This window comes from Lepidochelys olivacea, assembly GCF_965140295.1.
Source record: "Lepidochelys olivacea isolate rLepOli2 genome assembly, chromosome: 12".
NCBI classification, from domain to species: Eukaryota; Metazoa; Chordata; order Testudines; family Cheloniidae; genus Lepidochelys; species Lepidochelys olivacea.
The window spans coordinates 12,390,001-12,410,000 of NC_140422.1; the positions used below are offsets into that span (position 1 = coordinate 12,390,001).

A 20,000-nucleotide genomic window follows, 5' to 3' on the forward strand; every position below is an offset into this window, starting at 1 on the left:
AGATCATGATGGAGATCCTGCATTTAAAATTCCAGAAACTAGTAAATACTTAATTGCCCTGATTTTATGATGAACCAGTTGTTTTCCAATTACATATGTCTAAGGAATCTATATTGGCTTTGTGAAACTGGAAACTTTTCAGATATGTAAATTAATCTTTCATTACTATGCAGTATTCTTTAAATTAAATTACATACAGCTATCAGATTCTAGCAGTTCTTTTGCTGCAGTGAGATAATTTCTGGAGGCAAGACACCTGGCTGGGCTAGAGTGGTGATTAATTTTATGTGTTTAGGGTGCAATCATCACTCAGAAAAAGGCTTAGGGTTTGGATGATGGATGATGGGTAAAGTGCAGGCTGATAGGACATGGCCCATGAATCTGTTCTACATCATCAGTTCCTTTGATCACTGGCAGAAGTTCAGAGATACTTCTTTGAATCTGTCCGAAATAAACAAAGCTACCATATACCTTTCTGCAATATCACTTTTAAATATAGATCCACTTGGTGGAACTTTTGTTGCAACAATGCCAAAGTAAAATAAAAAGGAAATATTTCTACCTGAAGTTACATGCACATTTACCAACAAAGTAGGTGAGCGTGTGTGTGTGTGTTTGCATACACATGTATATAGCCTCGTTCTTTTTATAGATATTAATGACAGCTAATGGCAGAAAACTGATTTTTTTTTCCTGCATGAAAACTGATATCTATGTTGACAGCAGGGATGGTATTCAACATAGCTGCTGAGAAATAGTGAAGCTTACACAGCTGTCGAGAAAAAAAACTCCTAAGTTTTATAGCAATGCTATACATCATTTCTTTTCCCTTCAGTCATGCTAGTGGCTGGGAAGAGTTGGGAATCTTTTTCTTATTGAGGAGAGTGTGAAATAGGTAGCCAAATTATGTTTCATAAATAATTCAGGGGGGGAAGAGATGGCGGTGCTAACCTGGAAAAAAGAATACTCTTTTGTACCTCAATTAGCAAAGGACAATTTGATAATTGAAAGCAAATGTTTCCTCTTTTATATTATGATTTTCACTGTTCTTTGCCCAATGCTGTCCCCTGCAGGGTATAAGAAATCAGATCTCAAGGATCAGAACTACTCAGAGGTAGTACAAAAAATTCTAGGAATAAAACAAAAAGGGAAATGGACACAGCAAATAGCTAGAATTAACGTTAGGTTCTTTATCAGATTTCATTATCAAGTTGGCATGGAACTGCTATTTCATATCAAATTACATCCTCGGATGTATGTGACTGGGTGTTAAAATACGCATCCTTTGAAAAATCTCTTGGATCTTATTTATTCAATACACTGAGTGTTCTGTGGAGATGTTATGAATTGCTAGTGCTCATATATTTCTACCGGGAGCAACACCAAATTAGCCAATTCTTTTAAGTCTCTCACCAACAGTACCTGAACACGGAAATCAAACTGAATACATGACTCCTGAAAACATTTATATCTCAATCCACTTCTTTATGGCTTTGAAACATGGAATATCAGAGGCATGTGAAAATGCTCTCCACTTAAATGGAACTGGTAAAACAACAACTGAAGGGCATTTGATCCCACATAAACTGAATGCAGCTTCTTTTAGACATGATATAGAATGAAGGAAAGCAAAAGGAACACTAAAAAGGAAAAAGGTGGGAGAATTGACTGGACTTGACGGATAGGATCAGCACTGCACGAAACAAAGTAAAACATAAAAAGCTGGGGGTGCATTTGCAGTCGCATTGGCCACAAAAAGAGTCATGCAGCTGTTGTTATTACTCTCCCCTTCCTCAATGGAGAGTCATCACTTTATCTCACTAGGCAAAAATACTAAAATGCTCATTAACTCTCTTGCAACACCTCAGTTTGTTTTTACTGAGTTGTATTTCATCCATAGCCATTGCACCTGAGGGCACAAGATAATTTTTTTTTTACACAAAGGGATTCTCAAGAGTGATGCGAATGTTCCTTGGCTCCACAGAGGCCAAGTGCATTGTATCATCTTCATAGCTTACTCACAATCCTGGGCCCCAGGATGAGGAGTTGTTTAGTGTCTCCAAACCAAAGACTGCCATGTAGCAGATCAAATTGTTGTTGCTGGGCCGGCTCAGTATTTGCTTGTTTGATTTAAAGCACAGTTCTACTGTGAAAAGTTATTGGGAAAATGGTATTGTCTTCCTCAGTAGAGCTGCTTCCTATGTATATGAAGAATTACATTTGCTGACTCAGACGACAAACATACATATTTGCTGCTTTCCACTCCTTATTAGCCCTGCGGAGCAAACACAGCTAAGAGAGAATGAGTTGGATTCCATTTAATCTTGTGTATTGTAATATTGTTTTCTAAATTCCTGCTTGTTATCCCTTTGCAAGCCCAGTGAGGACAGTGGTGTTGCAAAGCTGTCACTGAGGGCATAATTTCAGCCGCAGAGCCTTTATTGCTAGTGATGATTGGTGAAAAGGAAGGAGCCCAGCTTGACTCTCAGATCCCAGCTTGCATTTGTAGCCCTAATAGTAAAAAAAAAAATCTGTAATTTAAGTAAATTTGAATTAGTTCATTGGTACAGAGCAAGCCAATGCTATATCTTCCATGATTAAATTATACCCGGTAATGCTTACAGAGGTTCAGAATGTGCTGGAAGAATTTTGTGACCTTTAAACCTTGTGAATCTGTCTAATTCCTGATTGTAAAGCTGAAGTAGTTTGTCCTTTGCAGACTGATATTGTCAGTACCTGTTTTGGAAGAGGGAAGGGTACCAATTGCTTTATAATGACCTGGTGTCCATACTGCTAATAAATCTATCAACTGCTTTAGATGCTGTAAATTATGAGGTAGTGCTGATATATCTATGAGAGGATGGGGCTGGTCTTTGGTGGCTTCATTCTTTTCTGACAGTCAGTTGGGCTGAGAGTCTATCCAATTAAGAATGAAATGGTTATGGTGGATTGGAGAGGACAAGCAGAGGATTTGGAGTGAATTTATTACTTCCTCAATTGAGGATGTTCAACCAGCATTTCACAGCCTGACAGTCTGGTTACATTCCCAGTGGCTCCCAGACAGTCACCTCACAGCAGTGACCCCAAAATTGCTTTTTATCATCTTGGGCTGGCAAGGAGTTTGTCTCTTTTTCTTTTCACACCTTGCTACAATGAACCATGCCTTAAATCCAGGAGGAACTGAAGTGAGCGTAAAATATGGGAGCTTGCTTGAATTAAAGAATATCTTGCCATGAGTACATGATACTTGGGTTCTGTGATCGAGCTGGTGGCCAGCTGGCTGCTAGGTGGAATTGAAGGTGTTGGCTTTGACCTCTAAATTCCATAGAACTATCCTACCCAAGAGACAGCTGCTCTGAACAAACCATATCGCTGCAGTAGAGATCAGCAGACATACCTCAGCTGAAGCCCCCACCATAGAGAGGGAGGTTCTGACAGGGCTCTTCATCTTCGGAATTCATTTTCCTTCCCCACCCTCCGCCAACCCTCATCCAGAACAGTTGGCTTCTGGACATGCTGTGAGACCATCTTTTACCACAAATGTTTTTGAAAAGATGAGCAGGCTAATGCTGGCTTTCCTTTTGTGCAAGATAACCTTAACTGACAATAGAGGGCAGCTAGAGGGGCAAGTACCCTGTTATGTATATTATTTAATTCTAAAATAAACCAGCATGACACCCCACAATTCCATTTGACTTTTGAGTAGAATATTACTTCTAAGAAAAACTTCAGTGCCAAGCAACCAATATTTGGAAACACAGGAACTGCCATCCTGGGTTAGACCAGTATCCTGTCACCAACCGTGGCCAGTACAAAATACTTTGAAGAAAGGTACAAGAAGCCCTGCTATGGACAGTTATGGATGACCTACAACCAGGGAAAGTTTCCACTTAACTCCCAATAGTTACAGGTTGGCTAAAGCCCTGAAGCATGATGATTTATATCCTTTGTTTAACAGCAACTGTGTGGTGCTTGGTCCATATATTTTACCTATAATGTATTATCAGCCAATTTTTATCTTTTTTTTTTTGTTAACAAAGTGCTTCTTGACTTCTGTCCTAGAGCTATTGTTCTATTAGTTGCAACCTTCTCTGCAAAATGAGAAAATAAATGATAAAACTTTGAGTCCTGTTTACATGAGAAATTTGTCTTGTAAATAACCATTTAGGTTGTAAAAAGAAAAGGAGTACTTGTGGCACCTTAGAGACTAACCAATTTATTTGAGCATACAGGAGGACAGTGGGGTGGGAGGAGGTATTGTTTCATATTCTCTGTGTATATATAAAGTCTGCTGCAGTTTCCACGGTATGCATCCGATGAAGTGAGCTGTAGCTCACGAAAGCTCATGCTCAAATAAATTGGTTAGTCTCTAAGGTGCCACAAGTCCTCCTTTTCTTTTTGCGAATACAGACTAACACGGCTGTTACTCTGAAACCTGTCATTTAGGTTGTATAGCCTGCTGTGTAAACAAATATTGTATTGATATGTGGGTGGGTAGAAGGGATTTGCACATAGTTGATTAATGTTTTAAGTTATTTCTCTAAAACAAGTCTGCATTTCTGGGGTCCAGTTTATCATGTTGTTGATGGAGGACTAGTGTACTTTATCAGAAAGTAAAATGACCTAATAATAGATATTTTCATGACAAAGAAGGCAGCTGCCAGCAAAGAGTCAGGTCAGTGCCTCCCTCCCGGGCATCTGCCATTTTGTATCCCTGTGTGTCACAGTGCAGGACCATCAAATCGTTACATTTTGAAACCCACCAATCCCTGCTGGCTCTCTGGCATATGAACATGCCTGCCAATAGGGTGTCTTGAGTGAAAATGCCCTGCTGCACCACTGCCTCTGGACTCACAGGTGTCATCCCCAAGGAGTCTTGAGGAAAAGAATCTCTAGTTGCCTTTGTCAGTACCACTCTCCCGTTGATGTCATTCTGCTGGGCTGAGCAGGCATAGCCCCTGAGAATGGCAGGAACTTCCAATATAAGTAAATATGATAAATGTGTATATGTTACAGACGCATACGCACACACTCTTCAGAAGCTATCTGGTAACTTTCTTTAAGGTATCTCTACCACTAAGAGTACTATTAGTTGATATTTATAGGAGTGCCCAGAAACTCAGTTCTGTTGCTCCATTATGTTAGGCATTCTACAAACATAGACACAGACACATTCACAGTTCAGAGGAGCTTACAGTCTCCCGCAAACACGTCCCGCATGTTCTTAACTTTAAACTTGAGGTCAATGGGACTACTTGGATGTTTAAAAGTAAGCCTGTGTAATCTTTTACAGGATCTGGGCCTAAGACTTCATGGTAGTATACGATTAAAAAGATCCATTACATAAAAATAATTCCTTATTCCCTTCTTGAACATTTTTGTAATAAGTGCAGTCTATATTGCCACCAAGATTTAAAGTTTTTTTCTTTAAATAGCATATTATCTAAGAAGAGAAAACTGATTTAAATCACATATTCCATCTAATGATTGCAAACATATTCAGTTAAACCAATATAAAATTAATTCTCTGTTTGCCATTGGGGGTCATTCTTAGTGCATTTGTTTGGATGGCAGTTAGAAAAAAATGCGATTAGCCTAAGGGTAAACTTTTTTCTTTTGAAATATAGAAATATTCCTAAAAGTACAACAGATGAATAGACATTCTTTACATTAGAGGCATCTGTTTAGGAAGAAGTTGTTTCAGTTTTCAAATATGAAAATGTAATTTTAGCATTCAGGATAGTGGTAATTTAAAATAAAACAAGAACAATAGTCATTAAATGGCTGTGTTTCTGGACTTAGATTGATGCTTAACACATTGATCTTCTTCACCAGAAGCTTTCCATATTCCATCTGTTAGAATCTTTGACCTTTTCTTAACACCATTAAAAGATAAAATGTTAATCTACTGAAAAAAGATGCATGACCTTTTAAAAGTGAACTGTACCACTTTAGAGTCTGCCATCATTAAAGAACTTTATGCTCAGAAGCCATGCATTATGTGTATCATAGCAATTTAATTGTTTAGAATAGTGTAATTGTTCAACCAAGATGATATATACCAAGCGTTCCATAAATTAGAACTAGAACGATGTGAACTTTTGAAAAAAACTGACCAAGTTCATTTGTCAGTCCAGGGCTCACTTTCAGTTCTAATCAACTACAACTCTGATTTTTTTGTTCTTATTATGCTAAGATGTATGTCTGGGAGCCATCATTTAAAATAATAATTAAAAAAAGACAGCACCTCGTAACAAATAAAACTACACCATGGCTGTTTGGGACCCCCCCCCCCCGGCAAATTATGTGTTTTTATTTATTGAAGTTCAGGCCAAAAGTATGAAACTCATATTTCAAATTCAAGCATTTAAGAACATGCTTAACTTCCAGCACGTGGTTAATTCCCTCTGGCTTCCAGGTAAGCCCATGCTTTCCTGATTGAAGGGTTTCCCTGAATATAGCCAGAGACGACAAACTGAATGATTATTATGTAATTTAACTTTACCCTATGCCATGATATGTGCTATAGAAATAAGAGAGAGACGCAATTCCTTGCTAAAGAATCTGTAAATACAGCAATCTGATTAATGCTATGGCTACCTAAGAAGTGCATAGCAAATGACTCCAGAAAGTCCATATGGGCTCCTCTTTAGAATAAGATGTTCTAGTCTTTGACGTACAGTGCTAGAGCCCCAAAATCCCACCTGTGCTACAGAAGAGTGTGTCTTTTTAAATGAGCTCAGAATTATTCAGTGGAGTTTTCCCTGCAGAGTAAGTGATCCTCGGATAAAGCATTAAGGCTCTAGGACTATAGAAGTTCTACTCATATGTGTATTAATTATTTATTGTTGCTGTTATTATTTATTTGTATTGCGATAGCACCAAAGGGTCCCAATCATGGCCCAGGACCTTGATTGTGCCAGGCACTGTACAGACCCAGAACAAAAGGATAGTCACCACCCCAAAGCTCTTACAATCGAACTATAAGATAAGATACAGCAAAGAGATACAATGAACAGACGTAGGGAGTAGAAGGCAACAATGAGACAGTACTGATCAGCCTGATCAGCAGTGGTTACACCACAACAAATCCCTAGCCCTCGTTGAGTTTTTTATACGCATCACAGCAGAGGGGAATGTTAAGGAGGAGCTTGGAAGGACAATGAGGTGAGATTGTGGATGTTTGTGTTGCCAACTCTTGCAATCTTAGCTTGAGTTTTGCTATATTTGTGCTTCCTTAAAGCCCTAGCTGCTGGAATCCTATTACATGGGGTACTTAGCAGTCATTTTAAAAAAGACAAAGTTTCTAGCCCTCCTGGTTGCAGAGACAATCACAAACCCTAATAAAAAGACTCCAAATGTTATTTTTTTAAATCTCAATTTTTCCTCCAATCTCACTATTTTTGACGGCTGATATTCACTGGGAGCTCCTCCCATCCAGAAAGGGAGCATAGAAGAAACTATGAAGTAGAATTTTGAAAACTTTAACAAATAGGCAGACATTTTCCTCTGTAAATACTTCTAACTCTTAATTAAAACTCTCTGTATAGTTTTCTGCTCCTGCAGAGTTTGTTTAGGTGAGTTTATTTATATTTTCTCTCTGTTAAATAAATTTTCTTTAACCCAAGCATTTCATATCCAAAGTGAATAATACCGCCTTTTTCATTCTGAATTTTTATTACACTCTTTCCCTATATTAACCTGTTCCACCCCAACCCTCATCCCAGTTTATCTCTGCAAATTTCCTCGCTTCCATATTCTTCCCCCTAGGTCATTGATATTGAAAGCAAGCAATTTATGTTTCTTAGTGTTCAGTGATGTGTCACTTCACTGGATGCATAGTATACTAGCTACCAAGATGACAGTCAGTGTTGCTCTGGAAAGCATATATTTCCAGTGCATACCATGTGAAAGCCTGTAGTGAGTGGTGTGGACACAGCCAATGGGGGTGTCACTGGCAGAAAAGCACAGTCATGTGCTCAGTGCTGTGGAGGAAGGAAGAGTGTAGTGATCTGCATGTTTGTGTTCAAGGATAGACAGGATTTGGACCTATTTTTCCTATGGTCCATTCGATCTGTAGGTAACTTAGCTTGCCCTGCCGGTTGCACATTACTGGTGGCCTGCCTTTCAGAGATTTAATTCCACCTCTGAAGGCAGTAGTACCTCAAGAAAACATGAGCTATTTCAAGTAAGTCCACCCTTCCATGCATTTTTATGTGGAAAGGGAGGATACGATCCACAGTAATTATTTCTGTGTCTACTAAGTATGACTACAAAATAATCTACCAAAGCTATTATTACTACCTAATTAGTGTTTCCAAATAAAACCTACATAGTTACCGTACTGCTTGCTGTTACTTCACAATGTAGTAGTCGTCCTTAAACCTTTTGTGGATACTCATCACTAGTTACTAAACAAAGCCTAAATGCTACAGGCCTTGCCAACAAAACTATTCCTCTTTTTCACTGTGAAACTGGATGTGAAAGAAAAAGTGTCAAACTGTGCTGCTCTTAGAAACATTAAGGCAGCATATAAATAGAATAGGAAACCTGTTAAGAAAGTTCTGGTCTTGCATTTACGTGTTCATTACCGTTTTGGACAAAGGGAGTCTGCAATTAATATTTTCCATTTCAAAACGTAACTTTCTTTTTCCTTCATAATAGGTTTATACTGTTTTCCATGGAGCAGCTGTCCATAACCAGGAACTCCTCATCCACTTGCTGATCAATACATACAGTAAGTGACGTGTAACTCAGCTTAATTCTCTTGTGTCTTGATGAAATAATTTCTTCCCTGATCAAACAAATCTGCTGTTTACCATAATCTCAATTTAACACCTTCTCCAAGTGCTCAGCATTACTGTCTACATCTGAATAGGTTTTGCAAAGCAGAAATAAATGCCAGGAAAAACCAAACAAGTCTTTTCTCCTTTTCTTGAAAGTTGGAACAGGCTTTGGGTTTTTATCACAGTGACAGGTTACATGGTAAACAAAGTTCAAGATCTTTGGTTTGGCCATTAACGATAAGAATTGGCTGGACCCAAACAAAGCTGAAGGGAACAACACTTGAATGAAGACCAAGTTACACATTAAGGCAGTTATTCTAAAGGAAGTGTCTCATGTCTGCGAAGTAAAAATGTGTTCCTTCTGTACAGTAGGGCAGTTAGGGCACATTGCTCCTGTCTCACCAAGGAACTTATGAGAATGGAATCGCCAGCTAATGTGCAATATGGAAAAAGGGGCTTTTGGAAAATATTCTGCTTCTTAAAGGCTAATTTATTTGTTAATGTTAGGGGCATGGCTGGAAGGGGCTTAGCCTCAGCAAAACCGGTAGCCAGTCCCTGTTTGATCACATTACCAAGAAAGACTGTAAGAGAGTAATTTTAATAAAAGACTCTCTTGCTCAAATTGGGCAGGGGCACTTTATCCCTTGGCCAGCAACTAAAGGTGTAGCCAAGTCCCTCATTTGTATCATGTAGGATTTATCTAGTTCCCTCTTGTTCTTAAGCAAACCAAGTTGCATCCAAATCCAAGCTGAGTCATACAAAAGGTTCTCTAAGAGCCCAAACACCACATTAGCAGCCTCACTCCAAGACAGTCTCTGAAACAACTCCCAACATGCATGCCTGTGAAGCTCATCAGGGAGCCAGATGCTGATCTTGAGAAGAGTAACTCCTGCAAACTTTGACATCTTATTCCTCTAACTTTTAAGGAGAATTGTGGAGGGTTCGAATTTGGACAAATGAGTTGACAGCCTTTTTCATTTAAAATTCTAGAAATACTATGCACAATATTTAAGTGCTAGCTGTAAGGGGTAGAAAAAAATATTTTCAGACAGAATATATTTTTATGTTTAAACATGTGTATGCTACATTTTTCTTCATCTGGGATAGATCTTTGGCTTTACAAGAATTACTGTGTATTGTGTGAAGAAATGACGGCACAAAATCTTTATGTAGCCTTTGTGAAATACTATGATGAGTTTTCATCTTAGGTAAATAGCATAACTCTGCTGAATGCTGTATATTTGCCTGAAACTGAAAGAGTTAAAGGGATTTAGGAATTATTCCTCCTAATATCAGCTGGAGTTTGCATGACTGAAATTTTAGACCATTTTCTTCTTGTACATAGGAGTATATAATTCCTGCATGGCCTAGAAATCTTTTCTTTTTGACAGCTATACTAGACTGTTTATCCCAGATCACTAAGTTTGGATGTATGAAGAATACTATATGCGGTGGTTTTGTGTCAAGCCCAAAGCAAACAACCATTTTTACTGGATATCTGATCCACTAAAAGATGGACAGTGTTTTGAATTATATGTGTACGTTTCGTTAGATACCTCTCTGTGGTCCTGCAGAGACATATACCATTTCGCTACGTAACCGTCATACCATTACTCAACCACAACTGCAAACTTTCATATACACTGTACATACATAATCAGAGTGGGCTTGTCTGGGCACAACGTTTGCCTCTAGAAATAGGGCATTTTAAAGCATATTGACACATGCATGAAATGAAAAACACACGTGGTACTAAAGAGTTCAGTTCCCCTATAAGGGGCATCAGTGGCTCTTAATGTTTTGGGGGAAGCTTTAGTAGAACACAGAATTGCTGCTGTCTCACAGTCTTCTAGATATTGCTTAAACCATCCAAGATACTCGATAAACTGGGCATTTCTGCCAAGGGGAAAAAAAAGCCTAGCTTGTCTGAATCCTAATGTGGAGTAATCTGAGATGTATTCATTCTTCCTCTGAGTTTTTGGCTGCCAACAAAACTATTGTATGCAGTGTTTTTGTAGCTGTGTTGGTCTCAGGTTATCTAACAACACTATTGTAACTTCTATTACACTTATTGCTTGTCAGGGTTACTTTAGTGTTGTTGTTATTTGTCTGTATGTCACTAGAACCTGGAGGCCCCAGGACGCCATTAGATGCTTTACACATTTTGAGTAAAAATAGATGGTCCCTGACCCGAATAGCTTACAGTCTAAATAGACAAGACAAACACAGGAAGGGGGAAAGGGATATAACATCCAAGCAGAGGAAACAGAATGGTGGTTTGCCAAAATCATGTTGGCTCCACAAACTTTTTTCATGTGTTTAGTTATATGGATTTTTTTGTTGTTGTTTTAAAAATAATTTCTGGGTGGGATTTTGTTTGGCTGATGGTACTGTGCTTTACATTGTCTCTACCCCTCCTCATCCCTATCTGCTGATTTGACAGTTTCCACAGTGCTCACAGCCCCAGTGATCCAAGGACTCTTTACCTTTCTAGTGACTCAGGCAGCACAGGGCATGTACACTTGGTGTCAGGTGTGTTTTCCCCCCTCTCTCTTACCCCTAAGGCTCTGCATCATGGGTGCCTTCAACCAATTGACTGTTGTTACTCAGAATGTCTGATATAAATACATTGCAATAAGTAAAGTGAGCTATTACCAGCTATGTGTAGGATGGAAGGAGAATTTGATCTAAAATGATATATGGCCCTTGTAAAGTGGGGAGCAAGGATGGGATGAGTAGGGCAGTTAAAAGTATGGGAGCTTATTTATTCAGCTATCCTCCTTTAGTGCAATGAATCTTAAGGACACTGTCAAGGTTTGCAAGCCCATAAATTAATCTACTAATGGTTACAACCTGATATAACAGCCATGTTAGTCTGTATTTGCAAAAAGAAAAGGAGTACTTGTGGCACCTTAGAGACTAACCAATTTATTTGAGCATAAGCTATCACGAGCTACAGCTCACTTCATCAGATGCATACTGTGGAAAGCCTGATATAGAAAGTCTCCTGGATTTTAATGGGCCAGATTTTCAGACAGATATGCAACTGCACCGTGAGTTTGTGTGCTGAGATGGCCAACAAGGGATCCACTTAATGCTAGCTGTAGTGACTTGTGATGTAAAAACCCTCTCCATTATTAGAGAGTGAAATGAGCAAACCAATTAATTTCAGCAAAGGCCTGCAAAACTCTCATCACTGTTGCTTATAGTGACCTCAGTCTATTGCTACAAAAACAGCCAACCTTATTTTCAGCTCCCTTCAAAATACAGCTAAATCAGTGTTTGCTCAATGAATAAAAGGGAAAATTGTGCATATTTAAAGATCTTAAAATCAAAGTTATTTAAAAAGAGGAATATTAAATTCTCTTACAAATGTATTGATGCTGCTGACCCTTTAAGATTATACTCAGCTCCTACCATCTACCAGCATTCTTGCCAGGCAGCCTGTACAAATATTATTATTACTTAAATAGACTCCAAATCATTACACTGTGTTTTTACTTTGTATTGAAGTTATTTAAATATAGTTTTCTTATGTTGTGATCCTTTGACAAATGCTTAAAGAGTTAGCACATTGTTAGCAACAGTGAAAAGGAAATGGATGCCTGGCAGGAGGAAAGACAAATAATTTTCTCATGCTTGCTGGGCTGTTTCTGTAGTGTAAATCAACTGTTCTTCTCTGAAAGTAAAAACTTATTCCAAGGTGTCAACAAAAGTAAAGTAATTAGGGAAGGAAATGTAATTCCTCTCTGCCTTCCCTTGATTCTCCCCTCCCAGCCCCACATGTTCATAAAGTATTTAAAATTATGAACATTGGTAGATTAATTGGTGCAAAAAAGCAAATTAGGGCCCAATCTTGCAAACACTCCTGTAAGTAATCCCACTGACTGCGCTCACATGAGAGCGTACGTTTCGGTACGTAAGTGTTTGCAGGACTAGGGGATAAGGGATCAATCCTGCAAGGTGCTGAGCACCCTAGTCCTGATCTAGTAAAGCACAGGCTTAATTCTAAGCACTTGAGTAGTGGGTCAACTCACGTGACTAAACATCTTGCTGGAGGAGGATCAGTTCACTCAGCACCTTGCAGGATCTAACCCTTAATGTTTAACTTGGAATAAAGTGGAAACATCATGGTGCTGCTTTGAGCAATGAATTTGATTTTTTTTTTTAAACAACAAAACTTTGCCAGCCTCACTTGTGCTTCTGGTTCAAGTATGTAATAAAATTAACTACTGTAATATGCTTCCTCCACAATTTAGCTCTCAAATCCTTTGCTGCAAAAGCAGCTGTAAACCTCAAAGGCATATTTTTTTCTTAGTGTTAGCAATTAATATGCCACAAGTCTTTGCATAAATAACTTGTCTATTTTAAAGCAACTCAGATGAGCTATTTCATTTTATATGACTGTTAATTAAGATGTTGATTAGCCCCGCTATTGAAGCATTGAAACCCTTTCTAAAAGAAATGGCCACTGTTCCAATTTTATTTTAATTAGTTGGACTCTGAGGTTATTTACTGCACTGTCATCTATCAAAGCAAAGCTATTTAATTTGATGATCAGTCCAAGCAGGTAGCATGCAGAGTTTCACATTTGCCTGTAAGCAGCAATATGATTTAAGGTCATTTAAGAGTCATCAGCCTCACAGATGGGAAAATGCAAAGTATCTAAAGGGGAAAATAACAATTGTTGTCTTGTCAAATAAAATCCGAACATAGTATTTTGTGTGAACACCCACCAGTTTCCAGCAATTTTATACAGAGCGTGTTTCCCTTTGGGCGGAGAGTGTTAGGTCTTCCCTTTCATGCATCCTTCCATTGAGACACAGTAACCCCCTCGGGAGGTGAAACCCACCCAGATATTTGTGATTTTAAAACTTCATTTACGTCACTTTCAACAGAGATGGATCATTATTCTGGGATAAAACCACATCCTGCACAATGAAGAAAACAGGCAACGTTTGACCTGAAAGGGGAAAAAAGGCAACTTTAAAGTGTTAAAAGAAACAGACAATGTTAAAGCCGCTTCAGGAAACAAATTCTCTCTGTAATGTAATGTAATTATAATCTTTTCTAGCCTAAGTATAGTGCCCTAGAGATTACTATAAGTAACTTATAATAGAATTTTTATTAGTGGCAGTAATTTTTTATGATAATTAGTGTAATCTGCAGCCAGTAAAATCAGAAGATATATAGTTATATCTTTTGTACACGAAAAATATTTCTTCAGACAGTTGAAACGTTAGGTAAGAAAATTGTATTATTTTATAATCATTGTACACTTTCATGTTTTGACTGCTTGGAATTCTTTTTTTTTTTATTTAGTTCTTTCTACTTAATATTATACTCAGTAGCCCAAATGAAGTAGGCTCTCTCCCACCCAGTTCTGGGTAAGCAATTTACGTTTGTTTCCATTGATAAACCTTGTTCTGTCTCCTCTTAAACACCACTCTTGGTGAAGTTTAGCATTTTTAAAAATCTTTCTCCTAGATGTGAGGTTAATCTTGCCTAATACTCAGCATTGTACTCATCAGTGAGATTACCTTGCCTTATTGATTAACGTTACTGCAACAGCTCTTAAAATAAATGAAGAGCATACTGTAACACTGTCTTAATTCTGTAAAAGGCCAGATTATGGCATATAGCCACTGGGTCGGTGTTAGAGGTGAGACAATACAGCATCACGCAAGGGATGCCCCTAACGTACAGTCCCTCTCCAAGCTCCCAAATGTACAATGGGAACACACATGCTACAATGTTCCTTTGGTAGCCCGTCCCATAAGTCTGGCCAGCTCTGCAGGCCACTGCAGAACTAGGCTATGGCTGAAACTCTTCACCTTTGGGGTGATTTGCATCCCAAAGAGTGCGAGAAGGAAACAGCATCCCAGAGCATGGGGACTGCTACCAAGTCTGGCTTTTGTGCAGAGCGCATAAAGGAAGAAAACAGCCCCTTGCATACCCACACAAGGGCCAGCCACAATCCCACCTCTGCTGTTCAGTACCATAGCCTGCAGTCCTCTCTTTGCTCACGCAAATCCCCCACTGAAACCAGTGAGAAAGAGTGTGTAAAGAAAGAGTAGAACACCAAGAGCTGACTCTTTCTGCAGCCACTTTGCAAAACAGGAGTTGAACTGTAAGCTGGACTCATTAGTTTGGCCGTTTAGTTCACTAATAATAAAAGAAGAACCAGAATATTATTTTTCCATGCTTGTTTGGATGGCAGGATATTTTCCTTTAAAGGGGAGAAAGAAAGAAGACTGCCCTCAAAGATGAATTGAACCACACAGAGTGCAGATGGCTCTGAAGAAGATACTATTCAAATGCTTTGTCTATAGCCTGTTGCTATTCTCTGTTCTTGTCCCAGCAGACAGTAACCCCTAGCACTCTCTTTACCTGCATCATCCTCACCAGTCACCATAGTATGATGATGGCCTGCAGGAAAAAGAAGCAAGGAGACTGAATGGACTGCATTGAGGAATTCTGAGGGCTGATCCATAGCTGTGTGGTAGGCAAAGAAGGGTTTTTCCACCTCCACGGTAGCCTAGAAAACTTCATGTTCAACAGAATTATATCAGTGGTGAACGACCAGGTAAAACCACTTTGTTTCCACTCTGCTGCAGAGTTGAATGTTTAAGACTGGGAGTAACTTTCAACCTGCTTTGGAGAGTAGATTCCTTATATTTGGGCAGAGTCAAATTGGGGGAGGGCACGGGTGATGCAGTGATACTTTTCCAGGCTCCATCCATGAACAGTAGATTGTGCAGATATTCCAAATATGATCATCTATGTTTGGGCCTCCCTCAGTAGGGTCTGCTCTGATCGCGTTTGACCATGAAGGAAAGTAGCAAAGCTATTTCTGCCTTTCCAGACTTTTTTAAGGCAGCAGGTTGAAGAGGGGGTGGTGTTTTAGGCAGAAGGGATAATGGGGTTTTGCTTTGGAGGTTAGGAATAGGCCACTAGCAGACATTGGATTATGTGAACATTTGTATATGTGCCTTCAATACATTTTTTGATTGCACATATGTCTAGAGATTAGAACAGGTGCATGTGACATGCCTAAATAAGTGAAACTCAAATTGGATATTCTCAGTCCAGAAGCACTCGTCTGGGGAATTTAGGTGACTGAACTTTTATAGATGGTGTGCAAGTAAAACATGTCTTTTAAAATCATAGTCTGTCAAGGGACAGTGCAATTTGTTTTGGGAAAATACTAACTATATTAAATTGCATATAAAATACCCCAAACTTTTGTGTCCCTCCCATGGGATGCAAAACAGCCCCCAAATCCAGAGATATATAGAGGCATGTCCCTTGCAATGACTGGTATTAGATTTTGAGGGTTACTTTCTCAGGAATTTTGGCATTTACCATGATACTACATCTGGTAAAAGTTTAACTGAAAAATTACCTATTCCTGAAGTCAAATAAGTATTTTCTGCCAGTTTAAATGTATATCCCATACTGGATGGTTTTCATCTACCCTGGCGCCTGTTAAGTAACAAATCATGTTTCTTGCCTCCTGAGATGAACTTCAAAGTATGTAAGTAAAACATTATATAGAAGCCACATTACAAGTGATGAATAGTATTCTGTTGAGTTCTCCACAGGAACACAATATTTCTAGATCATAAGAATAGTGATAAAATCCTCAGAAGTGTGAGCTATGTACCCACACAACAAATTCACCAGTCAATAGATAATATGGAGAAGACAGAATCAGCAGCAAAGCAGAGAAACACAGGGCTCTATCTGAGACATCTAGACCATGTCCAACTCACACTGTAGTCAGTGGAAAGATATCCAGTGATTCCAGTGGAAATTGGATTGAATTCTTTGTCACCAGGGAGTGTTGTAGCCTGTGGGAGTGCAAACCAAAGAAATCTGAGGTAGAAAAGGAGACAGCTGTTTGGTAACCTCTTCATCTTCAGACTATAGAAAGCACAAAGGACTGAATTTGGTCCATTACTTTTTTTAAATAAAAATAAATAAATAAATAAAATATCAGGCATTCAAAATTTTTCATCATTTTTTTTGGTTTGTTTTTCAATGAAACAAATAAAAAAATCCATTTTTGAAAACCAAAGCATGTTTAGTTTTGTTTTCTTCTCCATTTCCCTTCCTTTGTCCCCTTTTTTCCACTTCCAAATTAAAACAAAATGAAAGGAAAGACCAAAAAGCTGAAAACCAAAAATGTTTCCATTGCCAAAAATGTTTTGGTTTTCAGTTTTTCATCACAAACAAACAAAAATTGAAATGAAAACTTCTGTGAAAATTTTCATTTTGGTCAAAAAACTTTGTTTGTTTGTTTTAAAAAGAAAGTTTTCATGAAAACTTTTCAACCAGCTTTTAAAAAAAATTGAACAATTTTTAATGTAAGAGACATGGATAATCAGACATTTTAGATACAGTATATGATTGCAGTTACAACACAGTGAAGAATTTATTATCAGTAGAACAATGGCTAATAAACTAGTAGTCATACACTACAGCCTCTTTTTCTGGGTAGTTTCCAGATCGCTCTGGCAATGGTGATAACACCCTTTCTACCTCAAGGAAGGAAAGACTATCTAAAGGCCAACATCCCAATTGTGTTTGTAAAGAAAAAAAGTCACTCCTCTGGTGGGACATGAAATGATGACCTTCAAAAGTATTCCTGATCGTCCTTTAACTTTTGCTTACTTGTTGCAAAGGCACGACTGTGGTGCAACTGAAGTGCCCAGTTCTTATTGAGAAAGCAAGTTCTGTACTTCAGTAAAAGAATGTGTGGCGTCTGCTGAAAGAAAAGATAGGAACGTGTGGGTAGGAATGTGATAGAGTGCACATAAAATAAGTGAAGACAAGTGTCCTCATGCTTGCTACAGTGGTGATGTGTGTTATCTCAACATGTTATCAGGAGATAAGATGTTTGCATTCCCATGAGCCAATGCAAGTTGTCACAATTTAAACTTGCAATTATTTCTTATGGAAATAACAGCATGGGACAAAGCAGGCCAGATTAGTACTTTGCATCCTTGCAGTCGCAAAGATTATAGCTTTTCCCATACTGAAGGTACTGTTGAAGGGTCAAGATGGAATGAAAATATGTCATTCTGTTTCTCATTGGATTCTTTTATTTCTCTTGTAAGGACAAGATTGACTAAAATGGTTTGTTTTCAACTCCCTCTTTTTCCCTACTTGTTAGCTTTGTTCACCACTAGGCTGCTCAGAATATTTTTGAAGAAAAAAACATTACGCCAAAGCCAAAACATTTCACTGAAACAGATTTTGAAGACATTTTTGGCAATAAGGTTTTTGAGGTCCAGGGTGGACATGAGAGAGAGAGAGAGAGGAGTTGAAAACCTGAGGTTTTCAGTCCAAAATCAAATGTTTTGACACAATTCCCTTTCACAAAATGGTTTTGTTTTCATTCCGATGTGGAGCCATTTTTTTTTAACCTTGAAAGTTGCCTCAAAATGGGATTATCATTCTCCAGCTGGTTCTATACTTCATCCATTAATTAAAGATTAACAATCCAGAATTGTTGTTTTATTCCAGAATAGCTGGTCAGAAAACTTCTGTGTGACATAGAATGTTGATACCAATATTTAATGGTATTGTCTCCTGCCTTGCAATCTGTGAACTTGTGTGAGTGTATATACCATGTGATGCTAAGGTAGAACACACCACATATGGTAATTAGTTTCATATAATTACTGCAGCAATGTTTCTTGTAGCTACTGTGTGTGCCAGGTTGCCCCAGGTACTTTACGTATCCAGCTTTTTGTCAAATTAGTCATTTTAAAATTACTATCTGTTTTGCCCATTGAAGCATGACACACCTTTTGCTAACCCCACCTCCTTTTCAAGCTGTGCTGTGCCTAGTGTTTTTGAGGGAAGGGAATAGGAGGCATGAATTTCCACAGTGTGTAAAATAACAGGACAAATGTGTCACAAATTTTTTTTTATAGGAAAAAGTCTGTAACAATCCACCATTTTCTTCCCCTTTTTCTGGTTTTGTGAATGGAGATAGGTAAAAGGTCAAGCATGTTTTAGATCTCGTGGCCATTCCCCTCTACCTAATTTTTTTTATGTCCTTTCTTATGTTACATTGTTAATTTCATGCTCACGAGCATGAGGAACTAATACTACAGGCTTGAATCTAGCATGCTGTGGGCAGCTACTGTACAAGCTTTTCCACACAGCTTTGCCAATCTTTTAGTCCTAAGCATCAATATCCCTGTTTGTCCAGGCCAGGGCCTCTCTTAAATAGGAGAATACTTATTGTGTCCAATTGTCTGGTTGCTTTGTGCTGTGAATAAATGGAGAATGTGACGACAACCCACATTCATGTTCACTTGTGACCAAAATCAGATTTGAACCCTGGTCCCTACATATGACCTGGACGTTTTTTAAAGAATCTGCCTTTGGGCTGAAAATGCCATAAATAGCATATGGTGGTATGTGGCCATTAAAAGAGAAGAAAAGTAACGTGATAATATTGCCAGAAAGAAGGTAGGCAGTTTAATTTTTGAAAGCTGTGATTTTAGATTTAGCTACCTGTTAATCAGCAACATTTTAGCAAGACTTTCCTTGTGCTATCCTTTTGAACGTCGGTACTGGTAATACTGTATCTTTTGAACACGCAAATTGGGAATTATTTTCACTTCCTTTGTTAGATTTAGACTAAAACAATAATTTCCTAGACTAAATGAGTGAGAGCGTGTGTGTGTGTATAACAGCTAAACAATGCTCTCAGATTCTCACTCAAATAGCTAAAAGGGTATTTAGGTGCCAGGTATCCATCTGAACATTCAAATGCAGGGTTTGTGCAACCCATTTTGAGGCAATCATTGGAAAGTGGAGCCCCCGGTAAACAGATAAACGGACCTAGAAGAGTAGTATTTGTAGTTCCCTGCACACGCTTGTATTCCTTTTCATGTCTCAACATTTGCCACTTAGAACAATTATGTTCCAAGAAATCAGCATTTACCCACTGTTCTCTCACTTTGGTCGATGATATACCACAGTTATTTCATATTCTAAGCATGGGAAATAACTGTGATATCTGGGATACTGTAGTTTGGTAACTACAGGCTTCTTAGTGGCAACCACTCTTCATGCAATAGATATCAGTCTGAGTTACTCATACAGACTTGACTCAGTTCAACCAATGGCTCAACAGTAACTCAGAGTGAGAAATCTGCAAAAATTATCAATTGATTTCCAATCCAGCAAACT

General features: G+C 38.4%; 1 protein-coding gene across 1 annotated transcript in view; it reads left to right on the top strand.

Annotated features, from left to right (window-relative positions):
* Nucleotides 1-20,000, top strand: part of LOC311529217 (uncharacterized protein) — a 210,995-nt gene that overhangs the window by 1,432 nt on the left and 189,563 nt on the right. The window contains exon 2 of the mRNA XM_084645010.1: nucleotides 8,665-8,737. Within this exon, the coding sequence (XP_084501136.1) occupies nucleotides 8,665-8,737 (73 nt within the window). The remainder of the gene's footprint in view (nucleotides 1-8,664; nucleotides 8,738-20,000) is intronic.